Source organism: Tamandua tetradactyla, chromosome 11, assembly GCF_023851605.1.
Source record: "Tamandua tetradactyla isolate mTamTet1 chromosome 11, mTamTet1.pri, whole genome shotgun sequence".
Taxonomy (NCBI): Eukaryota; Metazoa; Chordata; class Mammalia; order Pilosa; family Myrmecophagidae; genus Tamandua; species Tamandua tetradactyla.
The window spans coordinates 91693137-91719654 of NC_135337.1; the positions used below are offsets into that span (position 1 = coordinate 91693137).

General features: G+C 54.9%; 1 protein-coding gene across 2 annotated transcripts; it reads right to left on the reverse strand.

Annotated features, from left to right (window-relative positions):
* Window positions 1-25353, reverse strand: LOC143650728 (complement C3-like). Of its 2 annotated transcripts, XM_077121890.1 has the most exons (41): window positions 25225-25353; window positions 24889-25096; window positions 23557-23731; window positions 23257-23327; window positions 23029-23117; window positions 22827-22909; window positions 22572-22659; window positions 21878-21980; window positions 21659-21779; window positions 21311-21426; window positions 20581-20721; window positions 20276-20485; window positions 19381-19590; window positions 18990-19151; window positions 18592-18721; window positions 16778-16855; window positions 15680-15877; window positions 15372-15483; window positions 14977-15062; window positions 14721-14860; window positions 14172-14384; window positions 13432-13483; window positions 13183-13269; window positions 12790-12993; window positions 11856-11931; window positions 11561-11729; window positions 9236-9331; window positions 8944-9097; window positions 7937-8109; window positions 7582-7740; window positions 6001-6060; window positions 4852-4942; window positions 3787-3832; window positions 2833-2920; window positions 2424-2510; window positions 2008-2113; window positions 1395-1484; window positions 1083-1169; window positions 892-981; window positions 664-799; window positions 1-248 (listed from the first exon to the last, which is right to left on the reverse strand). In XM_077121890.1, the coding sequence occupies exons 1-41, from the start codon at window positions 25293-25295 to the stop codon at window positions 119-121; spliced, it is 4986 nt and encodes a 1661-aa protein (XP_076978005.1). In that variant the 5' UTR covers window positions 25296-25353; the 3' UTR covers window positions 1-118. The 2 variants fall into 2 exon arrangements, with proteins under 2 accessions (XP_076978005.1, XP_076978006.1); XM_077121891.1 differs by lacking the exons at window positions 1-248; window positions 664-799 and having other exon boundaries at window positions 888-981; window positions 1083-1164.
* Between the last annotated feature and the right edge of the window lie 1165 nt (window positions 25354-26518).

Sequence of the window (26518 nt, forward strand, 5' to 3'; positions counted from 1 at the left end):
GCAGGGACAAATGCCCAGAGTTTGGATATGATATTCCGTGTTCTTTATTTGGGATCAAGGCCACCAGCCCAGGGCTGCTTGGAGCTGCCATCCTCAGGGCAGCAGAGGCCCCGGGGTCTCAGGTCCTGCAGCCATGAGTGCGCAAATATTCTGAAAATTCCTCCAGCTGGCCCAGCAATTCCTTCCTGCCCTCATCCTCCGCCGGCCAGTGCATGAGGAACGTCTCCTTGCTCAGGATGTAGATGTAACTGTGGACGAGAGACAGTGGGGAGGGTGAGAAGGGCACTGTGCCCCTGAGGGCCAAGAGACCCACCCTGCCCTGTTCCCTCGTCCCTGCCTGGCAGTGTCCCAGAGCCTCACACTACAACGGTGTCCATTCCTCCCGCCCTCTCGGCAGTTCCTACAGGTCCTTCCAGGGGATTAGACAAAAACAACAATCCTTCTTTTGTTGGAAAATCTAGGTGGCCATTGCCCACATTTGCAGCATCTCTGTGGGAAGGCTGGTGCTGGGAGTTGTGCAGTGCCCAGCCTACTCGTCCGCTCCTGACAGCCCTGACACCTCGCGCTCCAGAACTTAGGAAGCCCAGGGCTGGGCTGGGTGGGGAAGGGGGCCCAGGCCTGTGGTCCCCGGGCATAAGGATCTCCCCCACTGCCCCCACGCACTCAGATCTGACTTTCCACAGGTCTGTCCTCTGGCCCATGATGAGATAAGACTCCTGTTCTTGCAGGCCCAGGGAGTCGTGGCACGTGGCGTGGGAGACGAATTTCTTTATGGAGAGGGGCGCGGCGGGGTCTGTGCCTGCAGGAGAGCCGCGTGTGAGCCCGCACAGGCCCGGCCGCCCCCACTTTGGGACCCAGCTCCCCCCACCCACCCCGGCACCTGGGACGTACCACTCTTGATGACCGACTGCAGCTGCATGCTGTAGTAGATGTAGGGGTTGGACGTGGCCGCCTGCGCACCCTCCAGCCTGACCTTGTACACTGGGGGCGGGGGGGGGGGGCAGACGGCAGGAGAGGCGCCCTGAGGGCGGCCGGCCCGCAGGTGGGTCTCCCGGCTCCCCCCCTCCACTCCCCCCACTCACCAAAGTCCACGCTCGCCTCACAGGCCGCCGCCTGGAGCTCCTCCTGCCTCAGTCGGTCGCTGTCCTTTCTCGGGGACGGGCACTGCTCTGGGGGGAGGCAGGCCGCCGCTCGGCTGCGCTGGGGGCAGGGGTCCGCCTGCCGCCCGGCGCCCCCTGCCCCACCCCCTCCCCTGGCCTCGGGAAGGGCTCCTCCTCCCCCTGCCTCGCTTTCTGGCCTTTTCCTTCTCCGTTTCTCCCATTTTAGCCTCTCGGTCTCTCTCCTCCTGGGTCCCTAGCCTGCCGCCCCGGCCCCGGTGGCTCCCCGAGCCTCACCCCCCGCACACGTGCAGATGCCCTCGTGGCAGATCTTCCGCAGGGAAGACTCCTTCGCCGGCAGGTTGTAGAAGGCGCTGCACCTTCGGGCTGCGGCGGGCAGGACTTGGGTTGGTGGAAGCCGGCGCTGCTGCCGGCTGGGCGTCCGCCGGGCCCCGCCCCAAGGTCTCCGTCCCCTTCCGGGAGGCCCCGCCCCAAGGTCTCCGCCCTTTTCCAGGAGGCCCCGCCCCAAGGTCTCCGTCCCTTTCCAGGAGGCCCCGCCCCCGTTCCAGGAGACCCCGCCCCTTTCCAGGAGGCCCCGCCCGGGCGCTGTCCTGGCTCCTCCCTGCCCTTGGCTTGGCCCCGCCCATGGCCCCGCCCCGATGGGGGTCTCCCCATCTACTGTGAAGGCCTCGCCCCTGCTTGCTCCATCCCCCACCCCACCCCCCACAGGCCAATGTCAGTCTCCTCTGGACTCCACCCACTGGTCACCAGAAGACCCCACCCCTCGCCCATCTGGCCCCGCCCCGGCCCCTCTGGGCGCCACCTGGTCCCCCACTTTGTTGGCCAGGGCCCTTGGCAGGTCTCGGCCCCTTGCTGGACACTCCCCACCCCCACCCCGACCTCCGCTCACAAGGGTCGTAGTAGTCATAGACGGTGACCGGGGCGGCCTGCAGGAACTCCGCCCGCAGCATCCTGTGCACCCGGAAGCCCAGCACTGTGTCTGCCTCATGCGAGAGCTGCGGCGGGGGGTACGGGTGAGGGCAGTCCGTCCGAACTGACCAGGCCCTCCGGCCTCATGGCACTGACCAAGGCCTTGACCATGGGCGTTGGCATTGGCCACTGGACCGGGTGGGCTCGCCTGCAGGCCCTGCCTGGGGCGCGTTTACAAGGCCTCTCGCAGGGAGGACATACCCAGGGGAGCTGACCTCAGAGGACACAGCTGTCATGGGATGGAGCCCAGGAGACGCGGCCCAGGGGACTCGCCACGGGTTCCCTACCCACCGGGTCTGTCCGAGGCCTCTGTGGAGGGCACCAGGCCTTCCTCACCTTGTCTAGATAGAGGACGACGGAGCTGTCACTGGAGTTTGTCTTGGTCTCGTACTGGAAGGCGTACATCTCCTCCTCATTAGTGAGCTGGGCCAGAAGGTTGGGGTTGGCGGTCAGCAGAGACCCCTCCCCCCAGACCCCAAGCCCTAGGAGCTGCAATCAGCATTTGGTGACTCCCGGGAGAGCCCCCTTCCCTTGTCCAGTTAGTCCCAGTGTTGGGGAAACTGAGGCCTGAGGTGAACTGGATGTGACCATGGCCACTGACCACGGGGCAGGGAGCATGGGACATTAACCCGGGACCTTGAACGGGGGTAGACACTGCCCAGTACCCATGTGGGAAGTGGGGGATGATCCCAGGGCACCCACCTCAGCCTTGGGCTCACCTGTGGGCAGGTGGGGCCAGCGTTACCTGTTTGAGGTCCTCCAGGTTGGGGTAGAAGCCAGTGAGGAGGTTGACTTCCAGGATGGTCATTGTGGCCTCTCTCTCACCTTGGAACCTGGGGATTCCACAGCCCTAGGCTCTTCCCACTCTTCTCACCACCTTTCACACCACACTCCCCAGCCTGCTACAAGCTCCCATCGTATCCTGGACTCCTCCTGGGTTCTCCCTGTCTCCACTCAGCCTCTAACATCAGGGAGCTTTAGCAAACAGAAATCTGAAATTCCTTCCACCTCACCTCCTCCCACCCCAGCCTCCATGTGATTGCTCTTAAAGCATCAGACTCTCTCCTGCCACAGGGCCTTTGCATATTCTCTTCCCACAGCCTGGAATCCTTTCCTCTCCCTCTTTTCACCCTGGAATGTCTCCTCATTTTTGCAATCTCAGTCAATACCTTGCTTCCTCTGGGAAGCCTTCACTGGCCTCTATACCAGATCAGTTCCTCTGACATGTCCTCCCACATCTCCGTGGACCTCCCCTTTGCCATATTTCGTCCCAGTTATCATTGTACATTTATCCTGGGCAATTCTTTGGTTCTTGTCTGTCTCTTCTGATAGGCTGCAAGCCTCACCAAGACAGGTAGTGACTGCCCTGCCCATGGCTGTGTCCCCAGCTCCTAGAACAGAGCCTGGCACACAGCGGGTGCCCAATACATGTTTGTATCTGTGGCAGACCTGGGCAGGGGGCGGTTTGGAGTGGGACCTGTGATGTCTGGAGGAAATCAAGGTTGGGGAGAGCTGCGGGGCTTGGAGCAAGCTCTGGACCTACTGGGTTATGGAGCAGGTTGGCTGTGGTGGAGCAAGGATGGGGATTGGGGATTGGGATGGGGGGAGGGGCAGGCATGGAGGGCCAGACATGGCTGGTTCCCCTGGTTGGGATAACAGGAGTCTCATCCCACCCAGCTCGAGATCCTGATGCCCAGACCTTGTTTCTATCCGGAGCCGGAAGGTCTCTTCACTCTTTGTTTTCTCTGCAGAGAAAAGGCAGAAGTTTAGGGAGTGGGGTGGGGGGTGGCACAGTCTCTTCAATACACAGCCCCTGGAGCCAGCTTCCTGGGTTCAGATCCTGGCTCTGCTGTGTGACTTTGGGCAAGTGGCCTAACTTCTCTCTGCTTCCTTTTCCTCATCTGGAAAGTGGAGATCAAAACCGTCCCAACCCAACAAAGTTGTAAGAATTTAAATGAGTTACTATAAATAACGCACTTAGATCTGTGCATGCTCAGTGCTCTGTATAAGAGCTACTTGTTGTTACTCTTAAGAAACAAGGTAAAACTCAAAGTCTTGGTCATTTTTTGTTCCTGGTGAGACCTGTCCTCCCCACCCCCCAAACACACACACACACACAGGGAATTTCTAGTGGCAGTTTCCTCTTTCCTCTTCCCCAGCCTGGAAACTCTAGAGTACCACTGTTTCTGACCATCTTTACAGCCCCCATCCCTGGGCTAGCCCCCATCATCTCCCTCCCGGAAGAGCTGTTCCTCAAACGATTGATCCCATTCCTGCCTCAGAGCCTTTGCACCTGCTGTTCCACCCACCCAGAATGCTTTTCCCCTGGGCCTACCATGCTCACTCCCTCACATCCTTCCCATTTCAGCTCAAACGTCACCTCCATGGAGAGCTTCCCCCTAATTCTCTCAAGTCTTCCTACTTTATTTTGTGCAGCCCTCACCATCACCTGCTATTACACTAGACATTTATTTGTTTATAATATAGATGTATTTTCACTTGTAAATAAATAGCAGTGTTCATGCAACAACTGTTCTGTGTGTTTTGCTCATCTCTCCCCACTAGAATGTGGGCTCCAGAAAAAGGGATATTTCTTCTCGTTCAGGCCTGTATTCCCCGTACCAAGAGACAAAGCCAGCACACAGCAAATGCTCAATAAATATTTGCCGCACGACTGAACAACGTCCTGAAATGTGCTTAATGAAGGGCAGTTACAATAAAATCATAATAAAGAAGGGTTGGGAATCCCCAGGGTCGGGCTCACCTTCGGAGACACTGCCGAAGGTCACGTTCAGGTGGTACAGATTGCAGGAGCCCTCCCAGGACTCGGGGTTTCTGTGATACATCGTCAGGATCTGCCCGGGCAGGGAAGGGGGGTGTGGGAGCCCATCCCCGCGTGTCCCTCCTTGCTCCTCGTTCTAGTGGCTTGGCTGTTCATGTTGCTACCCATGTGGGGAATTCACAGCGAATTCTTCTCTCCTTCTTCCCCCAGGTCCTGGGTGCAATGGCCAGAAACGCTCTGGAGGCTTGGCCGACTCTAATGGAGCGTTCTGCAATGATGCACATGACCTATATCTCCCATAGGTGTGTCCACTATGGAAGCCACTAGCCATACATGGTTCTTGGCACTTGAAATGTGACTGGTATGGCTGAGGAACTGCATGCCTAATGTTGTTTAATTAAATTTAAATAAAAGAAATTAAAAAAATATATATATATTTTTGCATGGGCAGGCACCAAGAATTGAACCCAGGTCTCCGGCATGGCAGGCTAGAACTCTGCCACTAAGCCACTGTGGCCTGCCCTAAATTTGAATTTAACTGAGGCTTCAGCAGGGATGGGACTCACAGTCCCCACCCCCCCCCCCACCAGCAGAGGCAGGATTCAACTGTGACTCTGTCGCCCAAGTTTTGGCCTCTATGGCAACAGACTGCCTGGGATTTGGTGAACAGATGGACTGTCCTCTTTGGCCATGGGTCTGGGGTAAGAAGCTATAAAGGGACCACTGGTTCAGATTTTTGAGGTGGTCGGTTGAGTTATCCTCTGAGCTTTGGGAGGCTTCTTGGAGGAAGAATCTATTCCCAGTGGGCAGCAAGGAAGGAGGCACCCCTGAAAACTCAGTAGGAGAGGGACAGAGGGGTCCAAGGATGTCTGGCCTCTGTGATTTAAAAAAGTAAGAAATCTTTCTGAGCCTCCAGTTCCCACCTGTTTCATGGGACCATGCCTGCCCCAGCTTCCCAGGTGATCTTAAAGGGTCCTCTTGGTTCCTAGCAAATAGAAGCACCCTATATGACAACTAAAAATGTCACTGATTTTGATCTTGTCTGGGAATCTAGGACTTGTCCCTTCTCCCACCAACTTAGGAGGCTCTGGGCTCCAGCTAAGGATCTCAAGGATGGGACATCAGACCTACCGAGATGGTGCCTCTCCCGGTGCCTGTGGCTTTGATCTCCAGGTCATCCAGAGCAGAGAACTGAAGCAAAGGAAGAGTTGGATTTGAGGACAGGGAGAGACAGGAAGGCATGGCTCACGTGCAGTGGGGGTGAGAAGGAGAGAATATCCGGGTGCTAGGGCTTCGGTTCTCAGTTAATTCCCTAACTTGGGACCACTCGCAATGTAGAAGACTTTTCTTTTCCTTTTCATGGAGGATTCGTGATACCTACACTGTCACCGGCCAATTAAAACCACCGACACAGGATGTGTCCTCATGCACCCACATGTCTCGAATTTATCCACTTCTCAGCAACTCTGGAATTCCTCATGCTTGGACACCACTTTCCTAACTCTTCTCGCTGGCATCTCTGCATCTATGCTTGTTTCCTTCATTTCATTCTTCCCACATCAGCCAGAGGAAAAAAAATTAATTCATGTACACTCACACCCCTGCTTAAACCTCAATTGCCCATAGGATGAGTTCCTGAATACCTGCCATGGCTTCCCAGCCCTCGTGCTCTGAGCCCTGCCAGCTTCCTCAGTCTCTGACCAGCCTCCTTTGTCCTGCCACACACTCTTCCCTCCAGACACTTCTGTGCTTGTCTGGGAGTTTCCACTCTAGGTTATCTCTGCCAGGAACACTTCTCCCATCCTTGCCACCTTCATCTTGATCATGTGTGTTCTTTCAGACACCTCTACCGCACCTACATATGATCTTGGGCAAGTTACTTTACTTCTCAGACCTGCATTTTATCATTTGTATATAGCAGTCAATAACACACCAATTTCATAGCATCCTTATTTGGGATAGATGTTCAATCTATGTAAGAATAGTGCCTGGTGCCTATCTAACAAACAATAGCTAATGTCATATAATATGTATCATAATTTTATTGCTATTATGGATATTGATATGGCATAAATGAGAAAAGTCCCTCCTCTGCTCAGGACCCTGCGTAGCTTTCACCTCACTCAGAACAAAAACTAAAGTTTTCACCAAGGTCCGCGAGACCCCATACTATTTGCCCATCCCTTCCACTCTCCCTTCACTCCTTTCCCTCTAGCCATGATCTCCTTGCTATTCTTGAAACACTTCTGCCTCAGGGCCTTTGCACTTGTGATTTCTGCTACCTAGAGCAGTGCCAGGCACACAGTAAATGCTCAATAAAGATGTATTGAATGATTTACCTTAAATGTCACCCCCTCCATGGAGATTTCCCTCCCCCCAGATTATCTTTCTCTTTACAACCCATTTCTAGTTCTCTGTCTGCAGAAAGCTTAAAACGATAGATACTCAGTGATTTGGGTTCTTTCTAGATTGGAAGTCCCATGCATGCAGGGACTGTGGGTCTTTCACAATGCATCCTTTGGGGATGTGCTTGGCACACAGAAGGCACTCGGAAAGTGTTTGTGGAATAAACGAATCACTACATCGACAGTACCGCCAAATTTCCAACACTTACGAGGGAACTTTGGGGAGGGAAACGGCAGGGACAGACCTCCCGGCCTCCACCCACCGCCAAGGCTTCGTGGACTTTCCATCTGCCCCTCGGTACTGGACCTTTTTTGACCGCTGCTGGTAGGCATTGTTCTCATCGATTTGCCACTCCACATTGAAGGATTTCTTGGGGACGCTGATCTGGACGTGGAGATCCTGGGTGCCCTTGAAGGGGACGTCTTCGCGGAAGCGGGTGAGAGCCTCTAGTGCCACCACGGTGGTCTGCGCGTTGGAAAGGGGTCATCCGTCAACGCGCATACAGCGCTCCCGGCGGCCGCGCGCCGGGCCGTCAGCACCACGGAGAGCTCCTTCCGGACGCGCGAGCCGTGTCAGCACCTCGGCCAGCGCCCCGACCCCGCCCGCTACCCACCACCCGCTCTGGAGAAGGCAGCCCCCCACCTCCCGAGGCCCGGGTCACCTGGGTGGACTTGAAGCCCCCTCCCAGCTCCCGCTTCTCCAGCAGCCACTTGGCGATGGCGTGCGTCTCGTTGAACCGACCCAGCTCCAGCTTCTGCAGCAGTGCATAAGCGGTGGCTTCCGTGGTGTACAGGGAGTCCCAGTCTTGTTCCCTCACCGGCCAGTGGGTTTTGTCTGGAGGAGGGATGCCCCGCCTTGCACCAGAGAGCCGGCCCCATCCACCTCAACCTGCCCACTCCTTCTGTCGTCCAGCCCAATGTTTCTCATTTTATTGAACAGCTACTTTCTATGAGTCCCTCCTCTGCGGAGACAAATGGATCTTGCCATTTCAGAAGAAACCTAGGTAGTGGGGTGTCTAACTGTTGGGAGATGGGGAAACTGAGGTTCAAAGAACCCCCTCCAGCCCCCTCCAACCGCATTGCAAATGGGATTTCCGAACTCCACTCTTCTCGACTTGGGCAATGGCGAGGACAAGATAGGACCCTTGGGGATGAGAAAGGACAGGCCATGAGAAGAACCCTCTCCACTCATGCTTTATCACCTTCTTTCCATCCTTGCCACGCCCAGTGCTTTCCCAACTTGGGGACATTTGAACATGGTGTTCCCTTGTCTCGGAACATCTTGTCCCACGGATGGTCCTTCTCATCAAAGGTGTTGAAGGGTCACCTTTCACAGCGGCCTTCCTAGCCGTTCCAAACCATACTCCCTGCCTTTCACTGTCTCTACCGCCTACCTAGTTTGTCATCATCTCAGCGTCTATTTCGATTTGCAATTATATATTGATCTGTTTGTCTTCTGCCTGCCTACCCCAGAGACTGTGGGACTCTTGAGGGCAGGGTTCATATTTGTCTTGTTGTCCTCGGCCTCTCAGGGTCTGAGCTCATGGGTTGGTGCACAGTGGGCGCTCAATAATTGGACCTGCAATGACGCAAGCCCCACTCACTGCCCTACCCCCACCCCTGGGACCGTGGCAAACACATCTTTGGTTAAGAAGTGCCCCACACCCACCATGGCTGGCAAAGTTGTCCAGGCGGTCATTGGCTCTGGGGCTCCTTGTGCGGGCCAGTGCATAGGAGACTATGGCCACAGCAAAAGTTGTCTGAAGCTCAGGGAGCTGTCTCTCCAGGAAGTCACGGGCTTTCTTGATACTGGCATTCAAGTCCTAGGGAGTCATATAGAGGAGCCAGATTGGAGGGAAGGGGTCTGGGAGTTAGAGGAGAGGCATCCACTCAGAAGATGAGAGCGGGAGAGCTCCAGGAGGTAGGACACTCCATGTTCCGCCCTCCCCTTGGTGTCCTACCGGTATCGTCTGGATGCACAGCTCCTTCCCCTCATTCAGGGCAATCAGGACGATAGCCGTGAGGGATGTGGGTGCCTCAGAGCCGCGATAGCCACCCTGTGGATGCAGGACCAGATCTGTTCCTCTCAGCACCTTGGGGACAGTTCCTACCTGATCTCAGAAAGCACCAGCTCTGGGCTGAGGGATGGGCACAGAAAGGAGGAACCATCTTGTGGTTTGCCTGTTGGGGGGTTCTGCCCTACCAACCCAAACTAACAACACAGGGGGTGCTTTGCTAAGCTCTCAGCACTGTCTCAGAGCATCCTTGCAACAGATGAGGAAACTGAGGGTCCTAGAGGGAAGTCTCCCCATTACTAATAATTAGCGGACTCAGTTCAAACTTCTGTTTGGTCTCCCCACTTCCATTCACCTGAGTCAGATGCTGCATGTTCTGTCCTTTCACCCCCCCCCCCCCGTCCCCATCTCCTCCTACTCTCCCCTCACCACTCTCTTTGTTTCTGCCATGCTGGCCACCTTGCCATTCCTCAAACATGCTGGGCACGTTGTAGCCTCAGGGCCTTTGCACATGCTGTTTCCTCTGCTTGGACTGCTTTTTCCCTAGATACTTACATGACTCATTCCATCACCTCCTCATGTCTTTGTGCAAACATCATCTCCTTAGGAATCTTCCAAAATTACATCCCCATCATCTTGATATCCCATTTCCCTGGGTCTCCCCCACATATTGCTTCCAGTAGAGCACATCATGACATCTATATTATGCTATGGCTTATCTCTCCTCTCATCCCCACCCCCAGCCCCTAGTAGAATGCCTGCTCCACAAGAGCAGTGATTTTTTGTCTGTTTGCCACAGAGTGCAAACATTGTCTGGCACGTCATGGGTGCATGATAAATGTCTGTGGGTAGAAAGAAACACAGATCTGGGAGCCTGTCAAGTGTGTGCCTGTAAGGCTCACTCTGTCCCATATTCTGGTATCTTGGGCTTTTGCTTACACAGTGCTCAGATTCCCAAGCTCCCTCCTTCCCTTGGGAGACCCATCTGTCTTTAATGATTCATTCATTCATCCGGTGTCTTGTTCACCTAACGTTTGCCGGACACAGCAACGGAACAGACCCGCTTCCCATCCTGAAGGCTCACAGTGTAGGAGACACAAACCCTGAACAGATTATTTCAAATCATCCCTGAAGCCCCCAAGTCCCTGCAGCCTTTGGGACCTGGCTTCGATGCATCCTGCTTCCCTCTCAGGTCTCAGGACACATCACCCGTTTTTGCGCCTGGCCACCCTGGTCTCTCACTCCCTTCCTCAAGCACCCTGGGGTCTCAGGGCCTTTGCAGCTGTTCGCTCCCTGGATTTGGACCCGTCTTTCTCATGCTCCCTCTACCAGCTACTATCCCTTTTTCAGGTAGCTGCTCTACTGCTACTTCCTTTTGGAGGCTTCTCCTGACATCCCAGGGCCAGGCATGGCCTTCCATGCCCAAATAGTCTTTTCTGGCCTCTCATGGAACTTAGAACAATTGAGATTTAAGCAATTACTGCTTGTAATTATTGGGTGAACCCATGTTTCCTCTCTACTAGCGCGTGAGCTCAACCCATGTTTCCTCTCTATTAGCGCGTGACCTCCCCAAGGGCACAGCAATTATCCATAGGATAAATGTTTGTTGAATGAATGAATGAATAACATGATAGGTGCAATGACATAGACAGACGCAGGGCCGGTATTCAGGGGAGGCTTCCTGGAGGAGGTGGTGTCTGAGCTAAATCTTAAAAGAAAGTATATGGCCAGATGGGGGTTAAAAAAAAAATGTAGGGGTGAGAGTATTTGGGGTAAGAAGGCAGCATAAGGATAAGATGAGATTCAGGGACTCCTGGGATGGAGTAGAGAGAGGTGAAGATTTTGGGGAGGGCGAGATATAGAAGAGAGGGGATGTAGCAGGAGGGGGGAGTTCTGGTAGGTGAGTGAGAGCCAAGGAAAGCATTTGAGGAGGAGAGTCATGAGTGCGGCTGTGTTCAGGGTGTTTCTGGAGGCTGACGGGGAGGAATGCTTGGCGGCAATGGGTGGCTTGTCTGGGAGATGGGCGGGGGGCGGGAATCAGCCCCAGAGGAGGGAGGACCAGGATTTGGGGGTGAAGGACAGATGGGGTTCCAGCTGGGCCCAGCCCCTCCCCCATGCTGTCACGGAGCACGGGGGTGGTCCAGAGCTCAGGGCTGCAAGGCTAGGCCTCGGCTCTCTCCTTCTCCCAGGGGGCCCGAACTCCTCGCGCCTCCCCACGAGCCCCGGCTTCCCCTTCAATGGCCCGGGCCATCGTGTCCCGGTGGCGGCCACCTGCATGGATTTCATGATCACGGGGCCTATTTCCAAGAAGTGCCCGTCGTCCTCCTGCCTCTGGGTGACGATCCAGTTGGCGATGGCGCAGAGAGAAGGTAGGTCCAGCAGGCTGGCGGTCATTGTGCTGTAGGTCAGCGTGAAGATTCGGAACACGTAGCTCGAGAGCCTGTCGGGAGGAAGCCCAGGGGGCGGCTACATCAGGGCCCCGCCCCGAGACCCCCGCGGTGCGGCTGCCCCACCCCACTCCGGGACGACATCCAGGGTGGGGTGGGGGGTCGTGGCGGCAGCTCACCAGGTGCTTCCCGGGTTTCCCTTGTGGATGTGGTAGGTGCTGTCTGCACTCCTGTGAGTCAGCATGCGAGTGTAGCCTGGGGACACAGGGGGAGAAGGACGTGCAGGAAAGCCGCGTGCAGGAGTTAGACAGACATTGCATGTCACCTGGAGGGGTTCGCTGTGAGGTGTGTTAATGGGGGGGAGCTGCGGGGTCCGGGCGTAAATGTGTGGGGGGGGTCCTAGGTGTGACCTCCCACGTGTGCTCGGACGGGGTGGGGGGGTGGCATGCTGCTTTTCAGGTGTCACTGTGGTGGAGCGCCTCAGGAAGCCGGCACACGGGGGGGGGGCTCAGGGGGGAGTCACCCTCTGGCGTGAAGCAGGGAGGGGCCATGCAAGGTGTCGCTTGGTGTCCAGGCTCCTTAGATGACACTTAGGTGTCAGTGTGTCTGTGTGTGGTCTTGTGGGGGAGGGGGCCGCTGGATGTCATCGGAGGCAGGGGCACCTCTCGGGTGTATCCGGAGAGTCGCTGTTTGGCTAATACCTGAGAGTTCCTTAAGTGGAGGGTGGGGGGTGATCTGGGGGGTGACAGTGTCCCGATGTTACCTGGGTGTTTACTGCTTGGGAGAACGTGGATGGAGCTTGGTGTCTGAGTGTAATCCGGGAGAGGGGTCAGTGCCCAAATGAACTTGGGGATCCCCTTTCTGGGTGGAACCCCAGGCACCCAACTCTCATGTTGCAGCCCAGAAAAGGAGTAGGGTGCAGGAGTAATCTGGGGGGGGCCATGGGGGATCCCCTGGAAGTTGGTATCGGGTTGCAATCTGGGAGAAGAGTCAGCATTGGGGTGTTATTGTCTGGGGATCCCACAGGGGCCTCCCCCACTCCCGGGTGTATCTCGGGGAGCCCCTGGATGCCCCCAGGGAGGTTCCCCCCCTGCCGACACCCCGCACTCTCACCCCTGATGATATTTTTCACCACCTCATCCCTGAGCTCCACCCCAACTGCGCCCCACTGGCCGGTGGCATCCAGGTAGCGGGTCAGGATGACCAGGGGTGCCAGAGAGCTCAGCGTCTGCTCAGGGCAGCCGGTGGGGACCTTCAGCAGCTGGTACATTTCCCTGGGCATCAGACTGCCCAAGATTGTCTCGCCAAGGATGTCACCTGTCAAGCAGGCAGGGTCACCCCAGGAATGCCTGACTCCCCCGTGGCTCGCCGACACTCTGCTGCAGCGCCCACCACGGCCACCCCCCGCCCTTCCTGCCCCTGTGCCCCGGTCAGGCCCTGGGGTAGCCGGCGCCACCCTCTCCCCACCTCCCCACCTCCCGCAAGAGCCACCTCCTTCTTAGGCACCTTGGACGCTGACAAAGACTTCTGCCTGCGTGCCAGGCACCTGGTTCAAAATGTCCTGTCTCGGCACCAACACGGACTGTGTCTGACCTGACAAGGCACAAGTTTCTTGAGTAACAACGGCCTCTGGGACTCCAGGGGATTCAGGCTGCACAGCTGGCCGGACCCCCTTGTTTCAAACCCTCTCCCCGCCACCCTCCCCTCCGAGCACAGCCTCACGCCCCCATAGGTCCCCTTCCAAACCCCACAAACCTTGGGGGTTCAGGAAGATGCTGTGGGACATTTGCTGTAATTGCCCCCCTGCCTGTGAGGTGAGATGGGCAGACGATTTAATAACAGGAACAAGCGACCATAGAGCAAGGATGATGACAGTGACACGAGGCTGTGACATCGTTTAGTTATCAAGAGAGCATACACTGGAGCTCAGCAGTTTGGGGTTGAATCCGGGGCTTCTGCTTCCAAGCTGTGTGAGCTCAGGCAAATGACTTAACTTCTCTGTGCCTCAGTTTTCTCTTCTGTAAAATGGGGCTCATCATAGTCCCTACCTCATCGGATTTTTCTGAGAGCTCAACGAGTGAATATTCCTAGAATCAGGCCCGGCATCTCGTGAGTATGGGACACCTGCTTATTAAGTAAATTAAGTATTACTGCTGGGTCATACACTGGTCGTGGGCGATTTTCGTAACTCTCTGGTTATTTCTTGGTGTGATTGTAACCCCCAGCCTGCAAATGAGGAAATGGGGGCTCAGAGAAGTTAAGTAAGTCACCCAAGGTCACACAGCGGAGAAAGATTTGGACCTACGTCTGACTCCCAAGCCCCGATGGGGAGAGCTTTGAGAACCTCCAACTTTCATATCCGTTCTCTGGGCAGCTTGCTCCCACCTGGGGGCCCACCTGGTCCCACCTGGTCCCACCTGTCCCTCCCACGCCCACGTAGCCTGGGACCCGGGAGAAGTCCCCGTCTGCACTGAACGGTCAGGGGCGCCCCTTACCTGGACCATAAGCGTCTTCTTTACGTGGTCCTGGATCCCAAAGTCCATGACCTTGACCTCCACTTCCACTTCCACTCTGCCTGCTTCAACTGGGAGGACCACAAAGGGCACCATCTTGGAGGAGGCAGGGGGCACAGTCACCAGCTGCCGGAACGGGGCTCCGGGCTTGGCCGCGCTGCATAGCGGCTCCTTGTGGGGAAACATCACGCGGACCTGGGGTAGGGCGGACATTTGGGGGGGCTCCAGTGCATGCGGTGGTGCAGCCACACCACTTCCCCCTCCTCACCCCCAAGAAGCCTGAGTTGGGGAGAGCACAGCATCATGATTGCATAGCATATGTTTCCCATCTCTAAACCAAAGACAGTTATAACGCCCATCTCGTGGGGTTATTGTGAGCTTTAAATAAGGAAAAACTTTCGAAGTGTCTCGAAAGGACCACCGCTTCACCAAACCATTGGAAACATCCACAAGCTCCATCCCTTTTATACGATGCACGGAGGGGTGCTGGTGGCTCTGGCACGGAGGGGAGGGCGGCGGGGGGGGACTCACCCTGGCCGGACGATACCAGAAATTGTACAGCACAGCTTGAATCTGAACCTGCTCGTTCTTGACCATGGTGGAGGGCAACTTAAGGTCCACAAAGAACAATTTCCTAACTGTCAGCTCAAAGGAGTCCGAGATGCAAATGCCTAGAGCCAGGAGAGCACGTTGGGGGTGAGGCAGAGACCATCCGCCCTGGGATGGGGGGGGCCCGGGCAAGGCCCACCAGTTTCCCGTCCCCTCAGGACTAGGCTTATGGGGTCACCTTGTCCAGCCTTGAGACTGACGGCCATGAACTGCCACGTGGTGATGGAGTCCTGCAAGTTGACACTCATCGTGTAATGGGACAGGCTGCGGAGGAGGAGGGCGCAGTTGTCACACAGTGCTGCCTGGACAGAGGGCATCTGTGGCTGGGGGGCGGGTCACTGACCGGTGGTTCGAGTCACCGCTGGGGGGGGGGGGCGGTGACCAGCCTCCACTTGGACCCCACTAGAGACACCATCCCTAAAGGGTCAACATTTGGGGGGCCCACTGGGACCTTTATCCCCTTCCAAGGGGGTTCCTGACTTGGGATTGAAAGGGCAATGTCAACACCAGGACTGCCATCCCTGGAAGGTCCAAAGAGAGAGGCCGGATGCTGCCCGGAGGTCGCGTTCCTACCCGGATTTGCTTTTTGGCAGAACGAATTTACTCCAGAGCCAACTCTCGGGGAACAAGGTCCGGACAGGCAGCTCGTCCTCGAAGAGTTCCTCAAACTCTTCTTCTTTATCCGCTGCAAGGAGGGTGGTGGAAAGCGTGGCCCTCCCCAGCGCCCTGCCCGCTCTCCTCGTCTATCCAATGGGCAGGGCGGCTCCCCAAACCGCCTTCCTTCCCCTGTCTCCTATCACACCCCTAACTGATCCCCTGCAATGTCATAGCTGCTCAGTAGGGTCTCTCCCATCCCACGTCCCATGCTGCGGCCCCCTCACTTGTCCCCAGAAGCAGCTCCTGCTCCCGGGTCTCCTGAGTCAGGGCCTCGGACAGACGGCAGCAGCTCACGAAGGCGGCCACACAGGCGGGCCCGTGCCGGACATACTGGGTCCTCTCCTCACAAGACAGTCCTGCTGGGCTCTCCCGGAGCCCGGCTTTGCAGCATCTTCGCTCCAGCTCCGTCTGGAACTTGCTCACTGGGGGACAGAGATAGAGGGAGAGAGAAAGGAATGGGCAGGACTTGAGTGAGCAGTCCCCACTGTCCCTCTCTTCAGCCACGACTCAGCACCAGACGCCGTGCATACTGCTTTGTGGGTGTCTTCTCCCTAAAGCCCCACATTAGACCCAAGTGCTGAGTTCTGACGAGACTGAGCTGCAGAGAGACGCGTTCACTTGCCAAAAGGTCACACAGCTCACAAGTGGCGGAGCTGGGATTAGAATCCATGCTTCGAACACCAACCAAGGCTGCCTCCCATCTGCCTCTGATCCCAGGTTTGGAGCTTCTCCTTCCACCCACACCCTGGACTTGGGGATCTCAGGTGCGTGAGATCTTGGCCATTGGCACTCGGCACCCATCTCATCTCTTGTCTATAGCCCCTCCTCAATCATGGGGGATAGACAACCAGCTAGAACATTCAAAGACTCATCTGCTGCTAGATTTCTGGACAGGACTTAGACTCAACCACTGGGAGACTCTTATGTAAGATTTGGGAGGCAGAAGAGAAGCAGAGACCATTTTTTCCTTCAATGGTGGTAGCTGACAGATGGGCTCCAGTCTCTGTGTGTTTTTGCAGCGGGCACAATTGCATGCTCTGCTGTGCAGGCACCAGCCTCGTGAGAGACACTGGCAGCAGTTTCCTGAGAGTTTCTGGATTGAAAGAACTGCAGCAAGGTCTTGAGTTCCAGCAAGCATCTTCCCAGCTTTTACTTCTAAAAGCCCTTCTAATGAAATTTGTAAGTACCAAACTTCCTCTATTCAATCCACCCCCCACCCCAGGCTTGGAAGTTCCTAGAGTGGTTTCAGTTTCGTCATCTAAGCTGTGATAGATGCAGTAAGTCAGGGAGGCAGAAGAGGGACACCCAGTTTCAGCCCTGACCTGCATTCCTCTTTTTCTCCAGCCTCTTTAGAGAGCGGCGGCGGCGGCTGGGTGGAGGGCTCCGGGGGCAGTGCCAGTCTGGGGGTCAGAGGGAAGAATGAGAGGACAATTGTCAGGATCATTATCACCAAGAAAGATGATTTCTTGCGTGCTTACTGTTCAGCCAATGCTTTCTACACATCCCTTTATTTCATTTCACAGCCTCATATGTGCAGTTTGTGATTTGTGCATCTGTGTGATCTTGGGCAAATCACCTTACCTCTCTGGGCCTTAATTTCCCCATCTGTGTGCGGTGGTTTGGAATTGTCTGTACCCCAGAAAAACATGTTCTCAAATCTAATCCATTCCTGTGGGCGTAGACCCATGTTAAGTAGGATTGTGTGATGAGGCTACTTCAGTTACCCTCGCTCAGGATGGGTCCCAATCTAACTGGAATCCTTTATAAATGGAAGGAATCGAGAGAGAAAAAGAAAGCCACGGAAGTAAGACATTCAATGCAACAAAACCCAGAAGAGAAGGGAGAGACCAGCAGACACTGCCATGAGGCCGAAGAACCAAGGACTGCCAGGGCTGGTCTGCAGGAAGAAAGCATGGCCTTAATGATGCCTTGATTTGGACATTCTCATGGCCTCAAACTGTAAGGTAATAAATTCCCATTGTTAAAAGCCAACCTATTTGTATTAGAGAGGCTGGAGGGAACTGTCTGAAAATGTGGAGCTGTGTTCCAGTAGCTATGTTTCTTGAAGATGATTGTGTAATGATACAGCTTTCACAATGTGGCTGTGTGATTGTGAAAACCTTGTGTCTGATGCTCCTTTTATGTATGGTATGGACAGATGAGTTAAACATATGGATAAAGAATAAACAAATAATAGGGGGAACAAAGGTTAAAATAAATCGAGTAGATTGAAATACTAGTGGTCAGTGAGAGGGAGGGGTAAGGGGTATGGCATGTATGAATTTTTTTTTTGCTATTGTTGGAGAAATGCAAATGTTAAAAAAAAATGGTCACGGTGATGAATACACAGCTGTGTGATGACATTTTGAGCCACTGGTTGTTCACCACGTACAGAATGTTTGTATGTCAGGAATGTCTGTTTGCTAAGATTTACAATAAAAATATATTAAAAAAAAAAGCCAGCCTATTTCATGATATCCTTTAGCAGCCTAGGAAATGAAAACCCCATGTAACATTGGGTATAACTATAGCTCTGTATAGTTGTACATGTAAATGTAGTTAGCACAGAGCCCAGCATGCAGTAAGAGAAACTGTTATTAAGATCTTTATTTACAGCTGAAAGAAGATATCCCTAATTGCCCCTAATATTCACTCTACCCCCTCTTCTGTGGCAATTAAACATCTATCTTTTAGATACCATCTAGAATAAAGACTACCTTTCCCAGTCTCCGTTTCACCTTCCTGGGGCCATAAGACTGAGTTCTGGTGAATGAGATGTGACAGAGTTACCTCCCACTTCCCTCTTTTCTCCATCCTGCTGTCTGGAAAGCGGCAGATCCACAAACTAGAAGGCGCCCCTGGATGACCTCTGGACTGTTACTAAGTGAGAAATAACCTCCTATATAAGTGTATCTCTCATACACTTGCCAAACCTACATCTTGACCAGCACAGAGAGTTGGTTCTATTATCATTCCCATTTTATGGATAGAGAAATGGAGACTCCGAGAGGAAATTTACTGTCCCTGGTAAGTGGCAGGGTCTGGCTTTATCCCATGTCTGTTTGACACCAAAGTCCACGCTCTTAGCTGTGAGGCAACACTAACCCCATCCCTGCCCTCACTCCCCTGCCCGCACCTGAGCTCGCCAGGGTGCTCATTCCTGTGCTCATTTTGAGGTCCAGCCCAGCGTCCTTGAACACAGCAAGACTGTCCTTCCCGCTGCCTGCTGTGCAGCCAATGTCCTGCTCCTCCACCACGTCCCAGACCTGGATGTCAAGAGAGGAGCCTGGGTTGGTGGTGGTGTGGCCACTCCGGAGAGCCAGGAGCAGCGAGCTGGTGTGGCTGGCCCAAACAACTATTCTCAAACCGTCTCCCGTTGATCTGAGCTCTTACCACCTGCCAGTCTCTAGGCTGTACACCATCCCCTTCAATCCTCATAGCCTTTGCTGTTGTCCGTTTTTACAGCTAAGGAGACCGAGACCCCAGCTTAACTCTACCAGGCAATTTCTTGGTCCATAGGCCATATGCTCTCACCTTCTTTTGCGTCAATTTGTGTCTGCTGTTCAGGACAAAGACAGCCTTGTCAACGGCTACCAGCCCCACGGTGGCCTCTGCAGCTCCTGTCACCTTCAGCTCCACCTTGGTGTTTGGCTCAAAAGTCTGGAAGTGTCCTTTACTCTTCAAGCCAACCTCCAGCTGAGCCGGTAAAAAGAGAGGCGTCAGGGAGAGGGGCCCGTAGGTGCCAAGGGGTTGCCCTAATGCCTCTCTGTGCTGCTAGAGCATTTGGGAGCTCCACCAGGCCAATCCCAACTCCACGTCTTTACCTGCCTCTTCTCTGCCCTCCCTCACGCCCCCCAGAGAAGTCCCTGAATGGGCACAGGGGAGATTGACGATGGTGATGTACGACTCCAAGGAACTGGCTCACCGTCCCCATGCATCTGTCACGCACATCAATCCACAGAGAATCAGCTACCAGCTCAGGGTTCTGATCTGCCTTCCTGGGCAGTAGATAATAGGCCAGGATGCGGAAGGACGGAAGCATCTCTGGAGTCACATCGATAGTGGTTGATGTGTAGACACTCCCCTGGCTTTTCAACTGGTGCTTGGCGTACGCGATCCGACCCTTACTCAGCACCTTGGGGACAAGGGGGACCGGGCGTGAGAAGGACCACCCCCTTCCCAAGGCTTCCCAAGGAAGCTGTCCGTACCCCAGAAAAGCATGCTCTTAAATTTAATCCGTTCCTGCAGGTCTGGACCCGCTCTAGGTAGGACCTTTTGATGACGTGACTTCGGTGAAGGTGCAGCCCACTTCAACCAGTGTGGGTCTTAATCCTATTACTGGGGTCCTTTATACGTAGGATGAATTCAGACACACAGAGAGAAAAAGGCACAGAGGGAGCAGCTTGAAGCTGACCATCAGCAGAATCCAGAAGAGAAAGGAGAGCCCAGCAGACACCGCCATATGCCTTGTTGCCATGTGACAAATTAAAGAACAAAGATCAGCCGTCAGCTCCGAAACGCCATAGCCTTTGGGGAGAAGGCACCACTTCGACGATGCCTTGACTCACACCTCTTTTCTAACCCCAAAAGCATGAGCAAATAAACTCCCATTATTTAAATGCACCCTTTTCATGATATTGGCCTGGGCAGTTGGAAATCAAATCAAAGACCCATAGCCCCTCTGCCTCAGCCCCTTGGTCAGAGCCCATTCAAGAGCCTTCCCACCTTCCCACCTTCACTCATGGTGCCTCCAACCCAACTAACCAGGATTGTTCCGAGGAAAGAATTCCTTGCCTCAGGCCCCAATTCTAGCCTCTCACCAGGATGGTGAAGTAGGAGAACTGATCCATGGTGGAGGGGTTCTGATGTCTTGTGTTGAGGTTCAGTTGGATGGGGTGGCCGACTTCTGCACCTGACGCACTGACCTCAATGTGCAGGAAGTTCCCTGACCCCTTGTGAGTTGAGTAAGGCTGCGCTGTCATCTTGGCTGAAGCCTGCTCCTCTGGCCGGAGAGGCGCATTTGTTTCTACCTAGGGAGAGTGATGGCCAAGTAAAAACCACCCCCCCCAACTCCTCCAACTCACCCAGCCCCAAGCCCGCCATCTGTGCTTCATCAGGCTGGCACCAGGATGGGAAGCTGGTCCAGATTGGCCTCTGTGTTGATGGTCAGAATGGCCATCCCATCGGCCGAGGTGAGTAGTTGACGGTCCTGGCAGCGGATGAGGACGCCAGAGGCTGGAGACCCGTCGGGATTAGAGACGAAGACCTGGGATGGAGAATGGGATGAGATTGAAGGACAGGCCTGAGGGTGGCCCAGTCCGAGAGGTGGGAACTGGGAAGGGCATCTGAATAGGACTGCCTTGGACAGCTGGGCGGTTCGTGCACTGAACACCACCAAGGAAACCGTTCATATTGGAGTGGCACCCCTTAGGGTTTCGCAGTGCACAACAACCGTATGTGATGGCCTTGTTGGGGGTGGGGACAACTGGGGATGAAGAGGGTAGGAGACTTGGAGAGCCTGGGGAAAGCTTGGAATAGGACTAGCACCAAGGGCTGGCTCCAGTTATCAGCCCCTTCGATGTCACCCCAAATTAAGGTATATAAAGACAATATGCTTGCTGTGCAAACATGGTTTGACGGTAACCCCCTGAGGACCAACTTCCATTCTGATTGTGATCTCCGAGGAAACACCACCGTGCTTTGGGGTGGCGGAGGGGTTCCTTGGGATTGATCTGGATGCATGATGGATGTCAACGCTCAGACATGAGTGGTGGGGGACAGGCGAGTCCGGGGTGGGTTTTGTTTCCCAGGAAAGCACCCCCAGAGTCCCTGGGTGGATTGAGCCCAGCCCTGACCCTAAATTGGAAGGGCATCCCCGGCTTGAAATACTGGGGTGTCTTGGTGAACTTGATGTTGTATGGGCTCCGGACGATCTTTATCCCCGAGGTCTCGGCCTGGACCATCTCACCCCCTGTGGAGACAGGGAAAGGACCACGGGGTCTGCAGCAGAAGCCCCATTGCTTGGGAGAGGAGTGGGGTTGCTGGTAGGGGATGCCCAACATGCCAAAGGCGGGGAATGAGGATAACACAATTTCAGCTCCACCCGGCCCTGCTGGTGTTTTCACATTTCTCTGATGGGGAAACTGAGGCTTGGAGGGGAAAGAACACAGGTGTCCTGACCCCACCCAGGGGGGAGGGGGCACCTGAGGAGAACACGGTGACATTGACGAAGATTGAGGTCCCGATGAAGTCTTCTTTGGGCCCCTGGAACGCGGACAGCAGAACCTCCCTCCGAAGGGAGACGTGCCCCAAACCCTCAGAGACCTGTGCTCAAGGCAGGGGAGAGGAAGAGGAGATGGCTTTCTGGGGGAGACGGGGAGGGTTTGGTGAGGGGGAGGGGGCAGGAGTTGGGATTCAGTTACCTCCACCCTCTGCAGGGAGCTTTGGAGTTGGATCTGGCGGGAATCCAGCTTCAGGCCGAAGATGGCCAGCGCGTGTCCGTCTACTGGCTGGTTGAATATATACCTAAGGGACGGAGGGCCTTTTTGCTGACTTTGGAACACCCATAGAGCCTCGTATGTTTGCAGAGATGGTCTGTGTGACCTCATGAGACCGTGCAGCTTTGGGAGGGGTAGAGGTGGCCCCTGAAGATTTTGTTGCTGACCCCTGCCATCCGAGTGTTGGCAGATATGTCTCCTAATGCCTGGTTGGGTAGCAGATGTGGCCTGTGCGACTTTACAAAGGGGTGGGGGTGCCTGTGTCACGTTGGGTGGATATGCCAACCTGTGAGACCTTACAAGGCAGCCCACGTGGCACTGGCAACCTCTCAGAGCTTCAGAAATGGCCCAAACCACCTTAAGGCACAACAAAGGTGATTTGTGCAACCCTGGGACCCTCAAAGCTCATGAGGGGGCAGGTGTTTGGTAGACCAGATGGCCTGAACCGTATCACCGACCCAAAGAGATGTCTAAACATATAGGTGGCCTACAATGTTCCGTGCGTGGCAAAGATTGCCTCTACCACCCTGAACAGAATAGAGGTGGCCCCCCTTCTCTCTGCCTTTTCCGTTTCTTGGTATCCTCGGTCCTCGGCAGGGCTGGGGGTAGGGGCACTCACTGGGCTTGGATGTTGACACCCAGAGCCTCGTCGTTGAGGTAAAAGAACGTCTTGTTTGGGGTCAGCTGGACCTCAAAAGATGGGAGCACTGGGTGGGGTAAAGGAGCAGAGGCACTCAGTACTTTACCTCCACCCCGGCCCCCTCGTCCCCTGCCTGATGACCCCAGCTCAGGCCCTGGGTGCCCAGCATTGCCTCCGAAGCCCTCCTCTCCCTTCCAGCCCTGCTCCCGGCGTGTCCCAGCTCGCCCTCCTCACCGTACTCCTTCACCTCAAAGGCCGCCTTGAACTTCTGCTGGGACGCAGTCTTGTAACTGGCTTCGATGGTCCACGTTCCAAAACTGAGGCACGGAAGGTGGGGAGAGATGGAGCCTGAGAAGGCAAGCCCACCCCCCACCATCCAGCCCTCGGGCTCCTAGCTCAGGCCCCAGGGTCGCGAACGGGGCAGAGGACAGGGCACCTGACAAGCTCCGGCAGAGGGAAGGATGTGGCATGGAAGCCATTTCTGGCCAGCAGGCACTGGCTGATGACAGTGATCCCTTCTGGGTTCTGCAGGGACAAGGGGTGGGGCTGGTGACTGGCCTCTGAGAGGGCTCTCGCGGTCCCTGCCCCCAAGGCCTCCAGTGTATGAATCAAGACTTAACCCCGCTGTCCAGGTCCCATCCTCATCCCCGTGCAGAGAGGCTACCTTGATGTCCAGTGTGAACGTCCTGTTGACGGGATCCATGGCGTGGTTTACAGTGAACACACGGTACTGAACTGGAGGAAGAGGGAAGATGCTGAGCATAAAGAGAGGGCAGGAGGGAGAGCATTTGGGGAGGGGTGAAAGATGCAAAGTCCTTTCATGGTGAGGGGGACTCTGGGCAGAGGGAGACCTTGGGAGGTGGAGAAGCTTTTACGGCATTGGAGTATGTCCAGCATTTGGGGAGACCGGGTGGGGGGAGGTGGAGGGCAGTGTCCGCCCCAGGCTGAGAGCCTGGGTCTGTACCCGAGTGCTCGGGGGTGTAGACGGTTTTGTCTGTCTGGATGAAGATGTAGCCAGCGTGGGGAGCCACCAGCACCAGTTTCTCCATGAATGAGGAGTCCGAGGTGGGTGTCCAGTCTGCTCGGATGGAGACATACTGCTGCCCCGGCTTTGGGGGGTATACCAGGCTTTCAGGGATCTGCAGAGAGACACTCACAGGCTCAGGCCCTGCTGGGACCCCCCCACCCCAGAGCCAGAGCCCTGGGCCAGATCTTTTTTTTTTTTTTAATTGAGATATCTTCACACATATACGGTCCATCCAAAATGTATCATGTAGTTGTATATCCATCACCATGATCATTTTTAGAACATTTACATCACTCCAGAAAAAGAAAAAAAAGAAAAAACTCATACATCCCGTACCTGTTACCTCTTCTTCTCGTGGACCAGTAGTATTGCAATCAACCAGTTTTTAGCCCTTACCACCCCCCCTTACTTTTTTACTCATCTGTTCATAATGTAGACAAAAGGAGCATCAGACATAAGGTTTCCACAATCACACAGTCACATTGTAAAAGCTCTATCGTTATACCATCGTCTTCAAGAATCTAGGCTACTGGAACACAGCTCCACAGTTTCAGATACTTCCTTCCATTCACTCCACTGCACCATAAACTAAAAAGGGATATCTATATAATGCATAAGAATAACCTCTAGGATAGCCTCTCGACTCTGAGATTTCTCCACCACTGAAACCTTATTTTGTCTCATTTCTCTCTTTCCCTTTTTGGCCAAGAACTCTTTCTCAATCCCATGATGCCAGGTCCCAGCTCATCCTGGGAGTCCTGTCCCATGATGCCAGGAAAGTTTACAACCCTGGGAGTCATGTCCCACGTAGGGGAAGGGCAATGGGTTCACCTACTGAGCTGGCTTAGAGAGAGAGGCCTGGGCCCGATCTTGGGAAAGTCAATTGCATGGGCAGCATTCTGTCTTTGTCTTTGGGAACAAGGACTCCATGTCCAGCTGTGCAGGTTGTGCACTGCACAAGGACACCCAGCCAAGAGAGGGATGAAATCCGGTCCAGGCCTCCTGTTCCTGCCTACCAGCAGAGGCTGCCTTTAGTAATTGGCACAGAGGTGCCATGTGGGATAAAGGCGGCCCTTCTTGGAGCCAGTCTTAGGGGACTTTTGATTTCTAGATGGAAAGGACATGAAGAGAAGAATAAGTGCAAGTTGAGGCCTTGTGTCTCCAATCCGGTGTGCTTCTTGGGACGTCCCACTGAGTCTGCCCCTGATGACCCTTACCGCTGACCCACAGCCTCCCTTTTGTGGCTGCCCGCCCTGGCCTGTCACCCACCGTCACGGATGCCTGGCCCATAAAGTTGTTTTCAGGTGAGAGTGTGAGCTGGACGCCAGCCATCACCGTCTTCTTCATTGGGAAGTCGCACACCGTGACGTTGACCTTGAGGACACCGGGGAGGGGCTGGCTGGGGGCATCATAGGCCTGGACTAAGATGTTCTCGGGGCTCCCGACCCGCAGGACTCGGGGGGTCACCAGGAGGTACCTGCGGGGACAGAAACACGGGGGCACGGTGGACTTACGGAGGTAAGCCTCGGCAGACGCTCCCGGGGTCGCAGGCCGGGAATTCCCCAGACGCCAGGCATGCAGGAAGCCTCGGTTTCCCACACTCACAGGGGCTCCGCCTGGGCAAGGAGGGTCCCCAAGGGCAGGAGAGCCAGTCCCAGGAGCCAGGGCATGTCCATGGCGGATGGGAGAGTCACGAGGAGCCACAGCTCACAGCCGTCTGTCCTTCTGTCCTCCCCGGCCCTGGCCTGTTTGCCTTGGCCTGTCCTAGCTGAGTTAATATCTAAACGAGCCAGGAGAGAGGCTCCCTAAAAACCCAATAGGGGCGGGTGCGGGCAGGGGGCTGCCTGCTCCTCAGCCAAGACTCCGAGGAGAGACTGGGGAACGGGTACACTGAGACGTGTCCCGGCTCTCCACTCGGGGGGGGGGGGGCAGAGTGGCAGAGGGGTTACCCCTTCATTGAGCCGTAGGCTTAGCCTGAAGCCGTCCCCTCCCCCGCACGCGGCATGCACTGGGATTTGTTTTTGCAGCCAAGAAATGAAAATATGGCAAGAGGAAACTTCTCTGTCCCCCTCTCCTGGAAGGGATTGTCTCCACTTCCACCCTCGTGAAAGCGGAGAGAATTTTAGGGACCGCCACTCATGGGTCCGGTCAGGCACCGGTTCTTCATTTCCCAATCCGCATCCCCGGTGTGGCCAGCCACGTAGCATTTAGCCACCTTCCGGGAGCTGTGGGTGGAAGTCCCCTCGCTGGGTGGGAAATATCTCTGCATCTAACATGCAATGCATGACGGTCTCCTTCTCTTTTTTTTTTTTCTTTTTATTTGGGGGGCGGGGGGGACGTGCACAGTCCGGGAATCGGACTTGGGTCTCCTGCCACCGAACCACCATTGCACTGCTTCCTTTACTTTTTTCTTTTTCTTTTTTTTTTGTAGGAGACAATGCTGCTTGGTAAACTGGGACCATTGTCTATTGTTCCTTAGTTACTCCAAGATCTCTCCCTCTCCCCCAGAAGACAAATTATCATATTAGCTAAGGGAAAGAAACACATCATGCTCGAACCATCCCTGGAAGAAGGCTTTCTCTGTCCCCAAATGGTTCTCCATGGCTGTTTAATGTGCCCGTGAAAGGAGAGGTTGACCTGCTTTGTGTTGTCTGTCTGCTTAGAAGCAGTTCCCGATTGGGTCACAAGATTGCAGACCAGCCTGTCTGGGTTTGTCTCTTAAAATGAAATTAAGCCCACCAGCTTGGGAGATCTTGCCTACTGGATCCCCCCCCTCAAAAAAAAATAGTAATATGCATTCACCTAACAAAGACTTATTAAGCATGTGCTATGGGGTGGGCTTTACTTAGTGCTGGGGACACAGCAGTGAACACAGCAGACAAAATTCTGCCCACGTGGA

Excerpts from the sequence above, each read along its gene's own strand:
- LOC143650728 (XM_077121890.1), bottom strand. The coding sequence starts at position 25,295 with ATGGACATGCCCTGGCTCCTGGGACTGGCTCTCCTGCCCTTGGGGACC. Across the intron at positions 800-891 it reads GCAGTCGGTCATCAAGAGTG|GCACAGACCCCGCCGCGCCC; the intron begins GTACGTCCCAGG and ends GCTCTCCTGCAG. Across the intron at positions 249-663 it reads CTGTGGAAAGTCAGATCTGA|TTACATCTACATCCTGAGCA; the intron begins GTGCGTGGGGGC and ends TCTCGTCCACAG.